Consider the following 14774-nt stretch of genomic DNA (forward strand, 5'->3'; position numbering starts at 1 on the left):
GACACAGGCACAAACTCATTACGTCAATCGCAGTTAGATGTAATAAAGGCTAGGGTATTGTTGCAGTGCAGTTGCTAGGGTGTTCTTGGTGGTTGCTATGCAGTTGCTAGGGTGTTCTGTGTGGTTGCTAGGCAAAAGAAAGAAATAATAACATACCATATGAATGATGAGAGAATTTTCACTTTCATTCATGAATTACTCCTTTAATTATTGTGATGATTATATTGATGATGATGATGATGATGATGATCTATTGTTCTCATCTACCACCCTCTCCCTATGCTCCCCCACTCATTTCCGTGCTTTTGTTTGAGTCAGAGCTTATGTATGTCATGCAGTTAGTCAGTGGCATTAAGAGCGCGACCCATAATGCACTGCAGCGGCTCTGGTGTCGGAGAGGGCTGCATGTAAATGCCGAATGCTGTCGGTGCGGCGGGAGTAATTGTGTGCAGGGCTGTTATTTCGTTCCTCATGATGGTATGAATGTGCCACTCAAACCTTTGTGTGGGTTTTTGTCTTGTTTCACTCAAGCTAAGAGAAGGTAATTGCGCTGTTGAATATTGTGAGTCACATGATGGCGCTGGCGTGAATGAGAAAGTGGGCGCTCGGGGATTACAGCTGTGCTCCTGCGTCACGGCCAAATGTCAGCGGTCCTCAGAGAGCGATTCAGCTCGACGGGGAACAGCTCTCAGCGACTGGGGATTCAACCCAAACTACTCACTGCCGGCTGTTAGAACGCTGTTCTTTCACACGCTTCAGCTGACAGAAACGTCTCCTGAAGAACACCAGAGTGCACTCACTCTCATCTGTGTTCAGTTAGCACTGGTAGTTAAGTCAGGCATCGCTAGTACTGGAGCAGCTAGTCATGTGCTCAAACCTCCAGCAGTAAAGATTGCAGTTCAGTGGCTGCATAGAAACTACTCAAAACACCCTAACAGCACAGCAACCCCTCACAATGCCCTAGTAACCACATGCAACCAGCCAGAACACCCTAGCAACCACATAGCAATAAACAAGAACACTCTAGCAATACTAACCACTCAGAACACCCTAACAACTGCATAGCAACTACATGGAACACCCTAGCAACCATATAGCAACCATTCAAAACACCCTAGCTACCACAGAACACCCAGAACACTAGACTAGCCAGAACACCCTAGTAACCACATAGCAACTACTTGGAACACCCTAGCGACTACTCAGAACACCCTAAAAACTGCATAGCAACTACATGGCAACGATTCAAAACACCCTAGCAACCACACAGCAACTGGCCAGAACATCCTAACAACAACATAGCAACAATTTGGAACAGCCTAGCAACCACATAGCAACCATTCAAAACACCCTAGCAACCACATAGCAACCATTCAAAACACCCTAGCAACCACACAGCAACTGGCCAGAACATCTTAACAACAACATAGCAACAATTTGGAACACCCTAGCAACCACATAGCAACCATTCAAAACACCCTAGCTACCACATAGCAACTGGCCAGAACATCCTAACAACAACATAGCAACAATTTGGAACACCCTAGCTACCACATAGCAACTGGCCAGAACATCTGAACAACAACATAGCAACAATTTGGAACACCCTAGCTACCACATAGCAATAAACAAGAACACTCTAGTAATACCAACCACTCAGAACACCCTAAAACTGCATAGCAACTACATGGCAACCATTCAAAACACCCTAGCTACCACATAGCAACTAACCAGACACCCTAGCAACCCTACAGCAACTAGCCAGAACATCCTAACAACAGCATAGCAATAAACAAGAACACACTAGTAATACCAACCACTCAGAACACCCTAACAACTGCACAGCAAATACATGTAACACCCTAGCAACCATATAGCAACCATTCAAAACACTCTAGCAACCACATAGAAACTAGCTAGAACACCCTAGCAACCACATAGCAACCATTCAAAACACCCTAGCTACCACATAGCAACTGGCCAGGACATCCTAACAACAACATAGCAACAATTTGGAACACCCTAGCTACCACATAGCAACGGGCCAGAACATCCTAGCAACAAAATAGCAACTACTCAGAACACCCTAGCAACAACATAACAACAAACAAAAACACTCCAGCAATTCCAACCACTCAGAACACACTGATAACGGCATAGCAACTACTTGGAACACCCTAGCAACTGCATAGCAACTGACCAGAATATCCTAACAACAGCATAGCAACTACTCAGAACACCTTAGCAACAACATAACAACAAACAAGAACACTCTAGCAATACCAACCACTCAGAACACCCTGACAACTGCATAGCAACTGCTCAGAATACCCTAGCAACAACATAACCACCAGAAAACACCCTAGCAACCATTCAGAACACCCTAGCAACTGTATAGCAATGTCCTGGACAAACAGCACAGACAGCAGGAGATCTACAGTGCTCAGAGTCGAGCTCCAGTACAGCTGTCTGCTGCTGAAGGTCTTGATGATGTGTGTTTGATCAGTGCTGGAGCTGAACTCTGCAGGAACGGCACTGGTTTCAGCTGATTTACCCTTTAGTTCTTCATCTGTTGATCTATTTCTCTCTCCTCAGGTGTGGAACCATCCTCCTCTCCAGCCATCATCACCATGGCAACATAAAGCATCCAGACTCTGCTCTGCAGCCCAGTTACTATGGTAACGCATGCTACGTGATGGGCCTCAGGAGCATCAAACAGCTCAGCGGCTCTCGGACACTGCACTGCTGTTCATCATTTCAGCAGATCGTCATGAGTGTGTGTGTGTGTGTGAGGTCAGTAGGTCAGAATGTTCACTGCCTCGAGTGTCAGACCCCAGAGGAACATCTCATTTCTCAGATGTCACTCTTTGATAACACTATACATTCTTAACTTTATTCCCAGCTGTGTTTCATCTAAGATGTTTCTTCCTCAGGAGGAATAAAACCAGCTTAAAGGGCACCTATTATGCCCCTTTTTAGAAGATGTAAAAAAAATAATAAAAAAAAGTGTCAGGTGTGCCCAGAATGTGTCTGTGACGTTTCAGCCCAAAAATACCTCACAGATCATTTATTGTATCATTTTGAAAAAGCCTATTTTGAGTAGAAGCGGAAACACACTGTTTTCATGCGTGTCTCTTTAAATGCAAATGAGCTGCTGCTCCCCGCCCCCTTCTCCAGAACAGGGCTGTGCCTTTACAGCTCATACCTCAGATACTCTGCCAACATCTGTTTGGTTTTGATTATCATGTCTGTCATGCTGAAATCATGCGTTTAAACCATATTACAACCTCAATACCAGAAAAGTTGGGACGTTTCGTGAAATGCCATAAAATCAAGAATATGTTATCTGTTCATTCTCTTTAACCTTTAGTTAATTGACCAAAGTACAAAGAAAAAAATTCCAATGTTTTCAGTGGCTAACTTTTATATGTATTTTGTAAATATACCCAATTTTGATTTTCATGGCTGCAACACACTCCAAAAATGTTGGGACAGAGGCATGTTTAACACTGTGCCACATCAACTTTCTTTTTAATTACAATGTTTAATTGTTTGGGAATTGAGGATACTAACACTTCAAGTTTTGCAAGCAAAACTGTTGTCCAATCAGGCTTGATAAAAAACTTCAGATGCTCAGCAGTCTGTGATCATCATTGTCTGATTCTCCTTTTTATGGCTGGTCATACAGGAGGTCCAGTCTAGCACTTTCAGCATGTGTCTATGAAACCACGCTGTTGTAGCACATGCAGAATGAGAGCTGGCATTGTCTTGATCTAAAAACCATGAAATACATCATCTTGATGGCAGTATATGTGTCTGTACAATCCCAATACAGGCCTCCATATTCGCACATATTCCGTTTGGCCTTCGGTACTGAGAACTCAACGTTTATTTTTCCCAGAAACAAGCTAAAAGGTGCACTCGTCTGACCACAGCACACATTTCCATCATCTTTTTTAACTGAGATGAGCTCTGGCCCAGAGAACCCCATGGCATCACTGCGTAGAATTGATGTATAACTTTCTGCTGGAGTAACAGAAATTCAAGTTGCATTTATTGTGTTCAGTGACAGCAGTTTTCTGAAGTCCCCCTGAGCCCATGTGGCTGTATTTAACACCGCAGCATGACGCTTTCTTATGCAATGCCATCTGAGGGGTCAAAGGTCATACACATTCACCACAGGTGTCTTGCCTTACCCTACACACACTGACATTTCTCACAATATTATGAGGTAGTTGGTAAAGGACATAAATTCTTAGTGATTTTCTACTGAGAATTTTTTTTTTTTTTTTTTTTTTTTGATGTGTTTGACACTTTTGTCATGAAATTTGGCACAATGTGGTAAGCCATGATCCAGCTACGTTTGCAAAGACTGAAATGCTCCTTTTATACCCAAACATGATTTTTTTTTTTTAATTGCTGCTTTGAAATACTCAGGGTGGGGCTCTGCTAATACAGCAGTGTCCAGTCAACAGTGGCTTGTAAAGTGTGACGTCAAGCCAAAATACATTTATGTTCAAACAGCATGTAACCATGAATTTTGCATAATAGGAGCACCTTAAATGATTCAGCAAGAGTCGAGAGCTGATCAGTGCATGATCACAGAGCTCATATTGAGATCTTTTTTTGATTGCACACTTGGGAATCTTGACTCATCTGAGCAGAGTTTGAGACATTGTCGAGATTTCTTCTTAAACTCTAGAGAAGACGCATGAGATCACTAGCGTATTTTGATCAGGAGTAACACAGGGAACATTCTGGCAAGTTCCTCTCAAAGTTATGAACAAATGTAAATAGAATATTTGTTCATAGACATTTTTAAAATGTTACTACTTACTCGTTGCAGATGTTTCAGAGAACATCCAAAGTAACATTCACATCACGTTTGCGAAATGGAATGTTCCTGTAGCATTCAATACCAACAAAAATGTTTTTAAACATTAAAAACTGAACTTAATGGGAATGTTAACAAAGCCTTCTCAGAACATATTTTTGTTAGCGGGAAGCTTCTGAGAAGCTTTTGATCTCTCTGACGGACAGTGCTGGAGATGCTGAGATGTTCTGCTGCATGTGACTCACTTCAGTGTCCTGAAATTCTCACGCATCTAAATGCGTCCAGTCATCGCTCTTACTCACTGTGATTCCCTCAGCTTCTAAAAAAGGAGCAGTTTTTGCAGTTCTGCTTTAATAATTGCTCTTTTCGAGGGTCTTTGTTTGAGGATCTTTCAATTACAGCCCGTTTCAGGCTCAGGTGTGACTCCAGGGGCTTAATGAACTGCTCAGAGGGTCTCAGCGGAATCATCTGTCCTCAGGTGGGACGTGTCCCTCGCGGACGCCGCGTGAGTTCGTCCCCGTCCGTCTGCGGCTCATCGTCGCTGAACGTACCCGTTCACCTTCAGCGAATGTGCTTTTATGTGCAGACTGATGTTGGGCTCGCAGAATGACCTCACCCTGTCATCGCTCTGCAGATGATGGTTGCCAGGAAACCATTTCCATTGGCAACGGCAGAAGTGGAACACAGAAGAAAAAGAGAACACATTATTTGAGGACGGCGAAACGCCGGAAGTCCATATAAAGGCGCCGGATGCTCTCAAAGTTCAGCTGCATTACACAGTTCCTGTTATTCACAGCTCGGAACCTTTTGCGCAGGTTATGCTTCATGAAATGTGTCATAATCAAAACGTCCTTTGTGCCTGTGATGTTTGATTGGTGATAGTTAATGCATTCAACAGGATCAGTCTATAAAGGGATGGTTCATCCAAAAATTAAAGTCCTGTCATCGTTTACTCACCTTTTTGTTCTTTCGAACCTGAACGAGGTTCATTCTCCTGTTGAACACGAAAGAAGATACTTTGAAGAATGTTCCTGGTCCCCGTTGACTGTCATAGTCATTGTTTCCCAACTATTTCAGTCAGTGGTTTACCAGCATTCTTCAAAATGTCTCATAACTCATACAGGTTTGGGACGACATGAGGACGAGTAAACAATGACAAATGTTCATTTGTGGGCGAGCAATCGCTTTACCTGAAGTTCCTCAGATGCATGAGCTGAAGTCTGTAGATCCGTTCTGCTGTGCATAAATGAGGTTGATGAGTCTGGTCTCTCAGAGGACAGGATCCAGTGTTTGTCTGGAGCGATCATGTAACTGTAGGTCTGTATTTTGTTGGAAACACTGCCCTCTCCTGACCACACAAACCACCGGCTGCGTCCCACTTCACACACTAATGCTGCACACTCATTTCTGAGTATGAGAAAGTACATACTGCATATATTAGAACAACTTCGTGATGACCCGTATGTATGTAAGCGCTACAATCATGACAACATTCATTTTTACATTTATACACTGCAAAAGTATTTTCTTCCTCAGTATTTTTGTTTTCCAGTGCAAATATCAGCATACATTTACTGGAGATGCAAAATTACGTCTTAAGTCTTGTTTTTTGACAAATGTTTCACAATCACGTGAATTTATGTTAATTAGTTATGAAATATTAACGCGAATAAAATATTTTGACGCAGTTAACGCGCTGGCCCCGCCCCCCAACCGGTACGTAAACTTGACGTTCATCACTTCTTCCCCATTTATTGATTGACAAGCCTCCTGTGGGGAAATTGTCAATGTTACTGTATTCAAGACTAAATGTGAACATGCATTAATTCATCTCACTCACAGAAAACAGACTGAGTATTCCTCAAAATGAATAAAAACAGTGAAATGCAAACTCAGAATATGACGCAAACCTGCAATAATTAAATATGTTAAATAATACAAATATCCTTTATGTATTTAATACCATTTTATTAACCAGTGTCTTTGCTGCTGACCTTCGATGATGCAATTCAGTCATACTAATAAGCAAAACTTACTTTAGATAAACTAACATTTGTGCTTCATTTTTTTATATCTGAAGAGTGATCTTCTCCTGCAGAAATATACTTTTCTTTCAGCCCGAGATGAATTCATTTCACTTTTGGTGTAAAAGGGCTTTTACATTAGAATTGTTTTATATTAAAAAAAGAAGCGAGCCCTGCCCAGATTTAAAAAGTAACGTAACGCATTACTTTCCATAAAAAGTAACTAAGTAACATAATTAGTTACTTTTCCAGGGAGTAACGCAAAATTGTAATGCATTACTTTTAAAAGTAACTTTCCCCAACACTGTACAGTATTATGTGTTTTTGCTCAGTTTTGCAGAGCACATGTTCCCTTTGAAGCCATAGCAGAATTGTTGAGCAACACAGCGGTGTTTAGTTTCTGAATGAATCCGCGGTGTGAATCAATGATTCAAAGGCTCATTCATAAACAGAGTCGTTTACTTCATCCTGAACGAATCAGCCGTTTGAACGAATCATAAAGGCGTTTACCGCCACCTGCTGGCAGATTTAGTTTCTTATTTAGAGTATAATTTCATTTAAAGAAAAATAACAATAATAATAATTTTAAAAATAATAAAAGGAAAACATTAAAGGGATAATTCACCCCAAAAAATAAATTCTGTTATCATTTTCTCACGTTTGTGTGTTTCAAATCTTTCTTTTGTGTGAAACAAGAATTTTGAGGACTGTTGGTAAAGCGGTTTTGTATGAACAAAAAATACTGAGATGTTTCTCAAATTATCTTTTTTTGTGTTCCATAGTTTACGTTGCAGGTCGTTGCAGCCAAAATGTTTGTGTCATAAATTCTATGTTGAATCAAATAAAATATTTCTTTCTAAAGATACATTTTGTAATGTCTACTTTAATACAAAAACAGCTTTAAATAATCTTTTGTGGGTATTTTCAGTCAAATTTATTTTGCAGTTAATTCGATTAATTCATCTAAACATCATGTAATTAATTAGATTCAAAATTTTAAAGTTTAAAACAAGACAAAATATCTGCTATTGTGGATAGAAAAATCATTTGTTTTCCCATTGTGGCAGATTTTTTTTTAAACATAAATTCAATTAATTTAGAATAAAACTTTCTGAAAACAAGACTTAAAATCTTAAGTCATTTTGCTTCTCAAATAAATACATCTTTTTATATACTATTTTCTACTGTTTTTCAGAATTTAATTCAATGTGTTACAAGGTGTAGGAAACTATATTCACTCTGAAATTTCCAGTAAATACGTTTCCAAAAGCATCACAAATGTCTTCTGTAGTGCAAAGGCTTGTAGGCCAAAAAGCATCATTTTTGCAACTCTAACAATGTTCATTGATCCAGTGTGCTGTTTAGGATTAATTCAGTCTCAAAGCCATTTTTGATTCATTTGATGCATGAGGTGTAGTTTTGCATTCTGACAGCAGCCGAACGATCAGAGCGATCAGACTGTAGTCGCGGTGAGAGTCGGATCTGCGGTGCGTCACGGGTCATTTATTCCCGCTGATGATGGACGTCCAGGTCAGACGCTTCCGGAACATGTTACCTTGACAACGTGACTTATACTGAGTGACTAATGCTGCCATAAAACATCCTGAACAAAGAGCAGCTCAAGACAATAGAATAGAATAGAATTTGAACATTCTGGAAAGGTTCTCTCAAAAGTTATGAACAAACATTCCTCCAGTAACATTAAGTGAATGAATGCTGTCATCAGTTATTCTCCATCATTGTCTTTCCAAACCTGTATGAGTTTATTTTACCAGCCATACTGGGGAAAAAAGAAAATACTTCAGTAAGTCAGTGAGGAACATAAACTGTTTATACAGGTTTGTAACGACACGAGGGCGAGTGAATGATGACAGAATTCACATTTCTGGGTGAACTAACCCTGTAAGCTTTAACGTCCTTAATAACGTTATTTGGGTCATTCTATAATTGTGGGTACATCTCATGTCCCTGAAGTACATTTTTTAATATATTTTCATCAATATAAAGCCCCGATGCTTAATTTTCTTGTACGCAATTATATATTTCCCAATCACACTACTGTATGTTGAAAAAGCCATATACAGTGGGTACGGAAAGTATTCAGACCCCCTTAAATTTTTCACTCTTTGTTATATTGCAGCCATTTGCTAAAATCATTTAAGTTCATTTTTTTCCTCATTAATGTACACACAGCACCCCATATTGACAGAAAAACACAGAATTGTTGACATTTTTGCAGATTTATTAAAAAAGAAAAACTGAAATATCACATGGTCCTAAGTATTCAGACCCTTTGCTCAGTATTTAGTAGAAGCACCTTTTGATCTAATACAGCCATGAGTCTTTTTGGGAAAGATGCAACAAGTTTTTCACACCTGGATTTGGGGATCCTCTGCCATTCCTCCTTGCAGATCCTCTCCAGTTCTGTCAGGTTGGATGGTAAACGTTGGTGGACAGCCATTTTTAGGTCTCTCCAGAGATGCTCAATTGGGTTTAAGTCAGGGCTCTGGCTGGGCCATTCAAGAACAGTCACGGAGTTGTTGTGAAGCCACTCCTTCGTTATTTTAGCTGTGTGCTTAGGGTCATTGTCTTGTTGGAAGGTAAACCTTCGGCCCAGTCTGAGGTCCTGAGCACTCTGGAGAAGGTTTTCGTCCAGGATATCCCTGTACTTGGCCGCATTCATCTTTCCCTCGATCGCAACCAGTCGTCCTGTCCCTGCAGCTGAAAAACACCCCCACAGCATGATGCTGCCACCACCATGCTTCACTGTTGGGACTGTATTGGACAGGTGATGAGCAGTGCCTGGTTTTCTCCACACATACCGCTTAGAATTAAGGCCAAAAAGTTCTATTTTGGTCTCATCAGACCAGAGAATCTTATTTCTCACCATCTTGGAGTCCTTCAGGTGGGCTTTCATGTGTCTTGCACTGAGGAGAGGCTTCCGTCGGGCCACTCTGCCATAAAGCCCCGACTGGTGGAGGGCTGCAGTGATGGTTGACTTTCTACAACTTTCTCCCATCTCCCGACTGCATCTCTGGAGCTCAGCCACAGTGATCTTTGGGTTCTTCTTTACCTCTCTCACCAAGGCTCTTCTCCCCCGATAGCTCAGTTTGGCCGGACGGCCAGCTCTAGGAAGGGTTCTGGTCGTCCAAAAACGTCTTCCATTTAAGGATTTTGGAGGCCACTGTGCTCTTAGGAACCTTAAGTGCAGCAGAAACCTTGGTCAGATCTGTGCCTTGCCACAAATCTGTCTCTGAGCTCTTCAGGCAGTTCCTTTGACCTCATGATTCTCATTTGCTCTGACATGCACTGTGAGCTGTAAGGTCTTATATAGACAGGTGTGTGGCTTTCCTAATCAAGTCCAGTCAGTATAATCAAACACAGCTGGACTCAAATGAAGGTGTAGAACCATCTCGAGGATGATCAGAAGAAATGGACAGCACCTGAGTAAAATATATGAGTGTCACAGCAAAGGGTCTGAATACTTAGGACTGTGTGATATTTCAGTTTTTCTTTTTTAATAAATCTGCAAAAATGTCAACAATTCTGTGTTTTTCTGTCAATATGGGGTGCTGTGTGTCCATTAATGAGGAGAAAAAATGAACTTAAATGATTTTAGCAAATGGCTGCAATATAACAAAGAGTGAAAAATTTAAGGGGGTCTGAATACTTTCCGTACCCACTGTATATTGCTCAGAAATGATGTTCATATCACATACAACCCTGGCATCAGCTGTCCGATTTTGTAAAGTTGCTCATTCTACTCTACATTTAAGCATGAAAATGACCTCAAATATCAATTAATTTCATAGCTCTGCCTTCAGTTAGATTAAGTTATCAAGACATTTGGGCGTGCGTTTCAAAAATAATACGTGTTTATTGTGATATAACTTGTTTTATTTGTGTCCGAAAAACCATTGTCAACTAAGTTACCCACTAGAAACCCCCCTTCAAAAAGGAATGGTTGGTCCCATTCTCACATAATTTGCACAGCATGATATGATATTTCCTCTGAAAGCACATGGATGAAACAGTAGAAGTTCTGTTCTCTCTCTTTCCTCTAATCCTGTGTCGAGAGTGGATTCATTGACTGTCAGCAGTGTTACACAAGTATTATTGCTGCAGATTTTAACAGGACAATTCAACTAAAAGATATGTTTTGTTTATAAAAAATATATTTATAAACATACATTATGTTCAGTAGTTCCGTGTTGAGTTCAGGCCCAACACACTAAAAGTGTCAGCTAAGTTGCCTGTCAACTGTGTCACCCAGTAAAGGTAACGTGACAGTATTTTATGCACATATTCCTACAGATCAGCTTTATTTATACAGCACTTGTTTCAAAGCAGCTATGTAAGGTCATGTTTGACATTAACACCACTTTGGAACCTTCATTTTTAAGAGTGTAATTTATTTACATAACATTATATAATAATGTAATTTTAGTTGGACATTAGGTTTTTTAAAACTATTTTACTATTTGTTTCAGAGAATATTCAAACGTAACATTCCTATAATGTTTGCAAAATGATGTAACAAATGTTATAACCAATAAAAACATATTTAAAACATTAAAAAACTGGAAGTTTTGAACGTTCAGAGAAATGTTTTCACAACTTAATTGTAATGTTAGCAAAATGTTTTCAGAACATTATTTTGTTCATTGGGTTAATGGCAGATAAACATTAGTTTGTGTCAGAGGCGGACAGAGTACACAGGTTCATTACTTGAGTAAAAGTACAGATACCCCTTGCTAAATTTTACTCAAGTACAAGTAAAAGTACTGCAGTCAGATGTCTACTTAAGTAAAAGTACTGAAGTACTTGTTTTTAAAAGTACTTGAGTATCAAAAGTACAAGAGTACATTTTCTAAATATTGCATTAGTACTGCCACAGTGCTTACATTTATGTACAGAAATGTCCTACATGGAGTTATGAAAAATGTTAATGTTAATACCTTGGAGAATGTAAAAGGAATTGAAAGTAAAATCAAGTCATTTTCATCTTTTTACCATGTTGCTTTATTTAACATTTCTCACTTGCCCACAAGGCAATAGCACAACAATGGCAACGCTCTGACAAACCTCTGCTAGAGTTTTAATGGATTTTTCGCACCCACATTTGAACCGGACTGTGTTAAACACACCGCATACTCAAGAACATCAAAGCAAATGCTCAGCTTACATTAATGTGTAATATCAGAAAAGAAAATTCTGCTAACAATTGTGTGTACATGTGAGTTTCTCTGTTTTTTCATCAATCAAATCAATAAACCTAAACCAGCGAAGGCAATATAGCAATGTTCTGACACACCTCTGAACCTGACCGTGATTAAGTGATTAAAGAAAATCAGCTAATCAGCTGTGTTTAGGTCAGCGTACAAATAAGGAAAAATAAAATTCAGCTCATTTGAGTGGCAGTCAGTGGCGCCTGCACAATCCAATCGCGTTTGAGAGGGAAACAACAAACTGAGGGTTTCTGAGATTTTTCTTTTTTCCTTTTTTTTAGAAGAAGTAACGGGTACTGTAACGGCTTATGGATGGAAATGTAGCGGAGTAAAGAGTACAATATTTGCCTCTCAAATGTACTTGAGTAAAGTCATGAGTACTCCCCAAAAATGATACTCGAGTAAAGTACAGATCCCTCAAAATTGTACTTAAGTACTGTACTCAAGTAAATGTACTCCGTTACTGTCCGGCTCTGGTTTGTGTCGTATGTTATCAGAGTTTGTGAGCTGCTCTTTAACTGCAGGAGTTTACTGTGATGAGCTTTACACAACAAGACAACAGAACTCCATTAATCCTGAAGGTCGGGGCAGAATAAATCAGTCAAACACAAGTAAACAGAGATTTGCTGGAAACAATTAAAGTTTTTAAATTGAAGTTACAGAAAGAGAACATCAGACACATGATAAAAAACACTCTAGAAAGCACTGCAGAAATTAATAAATACAACCGTGTGCAACTGTGCTGCACTCTGATGATATAAATCATAACAATGTTGCAGTAATTTCACACATTTTAGTTTTTGCTTCAGCTCTACTAAACCGCTGCCTTTCTGCACTGAACTACAGCTCTCAGACACGCACACCGATGAGACAGAGCTCACTTTTCTCCAAACAAGACTGCAGTCATTGCTAATTCATAGTGTGAACGCATCATTCTGTACATACACGGAGAACAAATTATAAACATCTTTTCAACATTTTGTGCTGTGGTTACACAGAAATGTGCCTGAAACCTAAACATATATTTGTTAAGGAAAAATCATCATTTTTGTCTTTAGTATCGCGACTTTGTTTACTAAATAACACTGAAATATGAAAACATGAAAAGATGCTGCTTCTCCAAACAAAGCGCTATTGTCCCAGCGGCGTGTCTCTGCGCATGCGCGGTGCGGCTGGTCTCCGGCCGCCAGGCGGCGCTAATGAAGCTCCGCGCTGCTGTGCGATCCCGTTTGCTCGCCGTGCGTTTATTTCCGCGTTCCGATCAGCACAAGGACAAATTCTGTTTGATAATCCAGTCGTTTGTTTGTCAGTGGGTTTGAGTCATGGCGCGACTGCTGCTCAGAGGCAGTTTGAGAGGATATTTCACCTCGCCGCTGCGGATGGGATCCGATCAGGTACTGAAGGCTGTTTCTGGATCTGAAGTTCAGGCAGTTCAGACACCAATGACATGCGATTCCTGCGCTCGTGCTCGTGCAAATGTTCAATATGAATGAAGACTCCGCTTTTCTGAGTTGTTTGGCCTCAGCTCGTGGTAGTTTTGTGGTGTTTAAGGTGTTTTGGAGCCTCCTCCGTTAAAGAAAGAAAGTAATGCATGTTTGAGACCACGGGAATAGTGAGTTGGTGAAAAAATGTGCTTCTGAGTGAAACAGTATAAGGTTGCACAACTAACTGATGAAATTGACAACGAATTCGATAACGCATTTGTTGAGCGATTAATCGCCTGTGCGCAGAAAACCTCCCGTTACAGCGGTGAATAACTTATTTTTGTGGACAGACCGCATCTGAAAACCTGCTGAAAATAGGTTTTATGAAGCGCTGTAAAAGCCCCAGAGTCACGTGAGTATTTGAGTCCTGCATAAAGGCTTGTCCTGACAGCAGTGCAATGTTTAATCGCACATTATTAACTGTTCTCATGGCTTTCATATCACGTTGTTTGGAGGAAATACTGGGCAAATAATGGATTAGAATGAATTCTATATATTTGATTCGAATAATTGAGTGAATAATCAACAGATGAATCGATTTTCAAAATTTGCAGCTTTAAAATGTTCCTGTGACAGAGTCAATGTGATTTATAGCATGTGTTTATAATGGTCTGTCCCCAGCAAACACGGTTTGGTCATTTTTTGGGGGGAACCAAATACTAACATTAGGGGAACGTTCTTCTTGGGTTGTATGTTTTTTTTGTTGTTGTGTGTGTGTGTTGTTGTTTTTTTTTTTTTTTTTTTTTTTTTTTTTTTTCAGCTATAAAAAAATGTTCCCAGAACATTGCCTGGAGGTTGTTTTAAAATAACCTAAAAATGACTTGCAGGAAAAGTTACCGAATGGTTATTTTTAGGTTTGGGTTTTTATTTTAAAATAAAAAATATATAATTCTGGGAACGTTAGACTAACTTTCTACAAACCAAAAACGAATGTTCTGGGAACAAGAAACTAACATTCTGGGAATGTTATAGTAATGTTAGCAGAACATTAGAGAAACATTAGAATAATGTTCTAAAAACCAAAAACTAACTTTCTCAGAGCCAAAAATTAACATTCTCAGAACGTTAGACTAATGTTCTGGGAATGTTCTGCAAACCAAACGCTTAACATTCTGGGAATGTTGTAACAACGTTAGGGGAACATTAGAATAATGTTCTAAAAACTAACATTCTGGGAACATTAGAATAACATTCTACAAACCAA

The 14774-nt window shown here is 39.6% G+C and overlaps 1 protein-coding gene across 1 annotated transcript in view; it reads left to right on the forward strand.

The window, feature by feature from the left end:
* Positions 1–13296: 13296 nt before the first annotated feature.
* Positions 13297–14774, forward strand: part of atp5if1a (ATP synthase inhibitory factor subunit 1a) — a 2496-nt gene continuing 1018 nt past the window's right edge. Inside the window, exon 1 of the mRNA XM_051137654.1 lies at positions 13297–13480. Coding sequence (XP_050993611.1) covers positions 13409–13480 — 72 coding nt within the window. The 5' untranslated portion in view covers positions 13297–13408. The remainder of the gene's footprint in view (positions 13481–14774) is intronic.

The sequence above is a fragment of the Labeo rohita genome, chromosome 19 (assembly GCF_022985175.1).
Source record: "Labeo rohita strain BAU-BD-2019 chromosome 19, IGBB_LRoh.1.0, whole genome shotgun sequence".
Taxonomy (NCBI): Eukaryota; Metazoa; Chordata; class Actinopteri; order Cypriniformes; family Cyprinidae; genus Labeo; species Labeo rohita.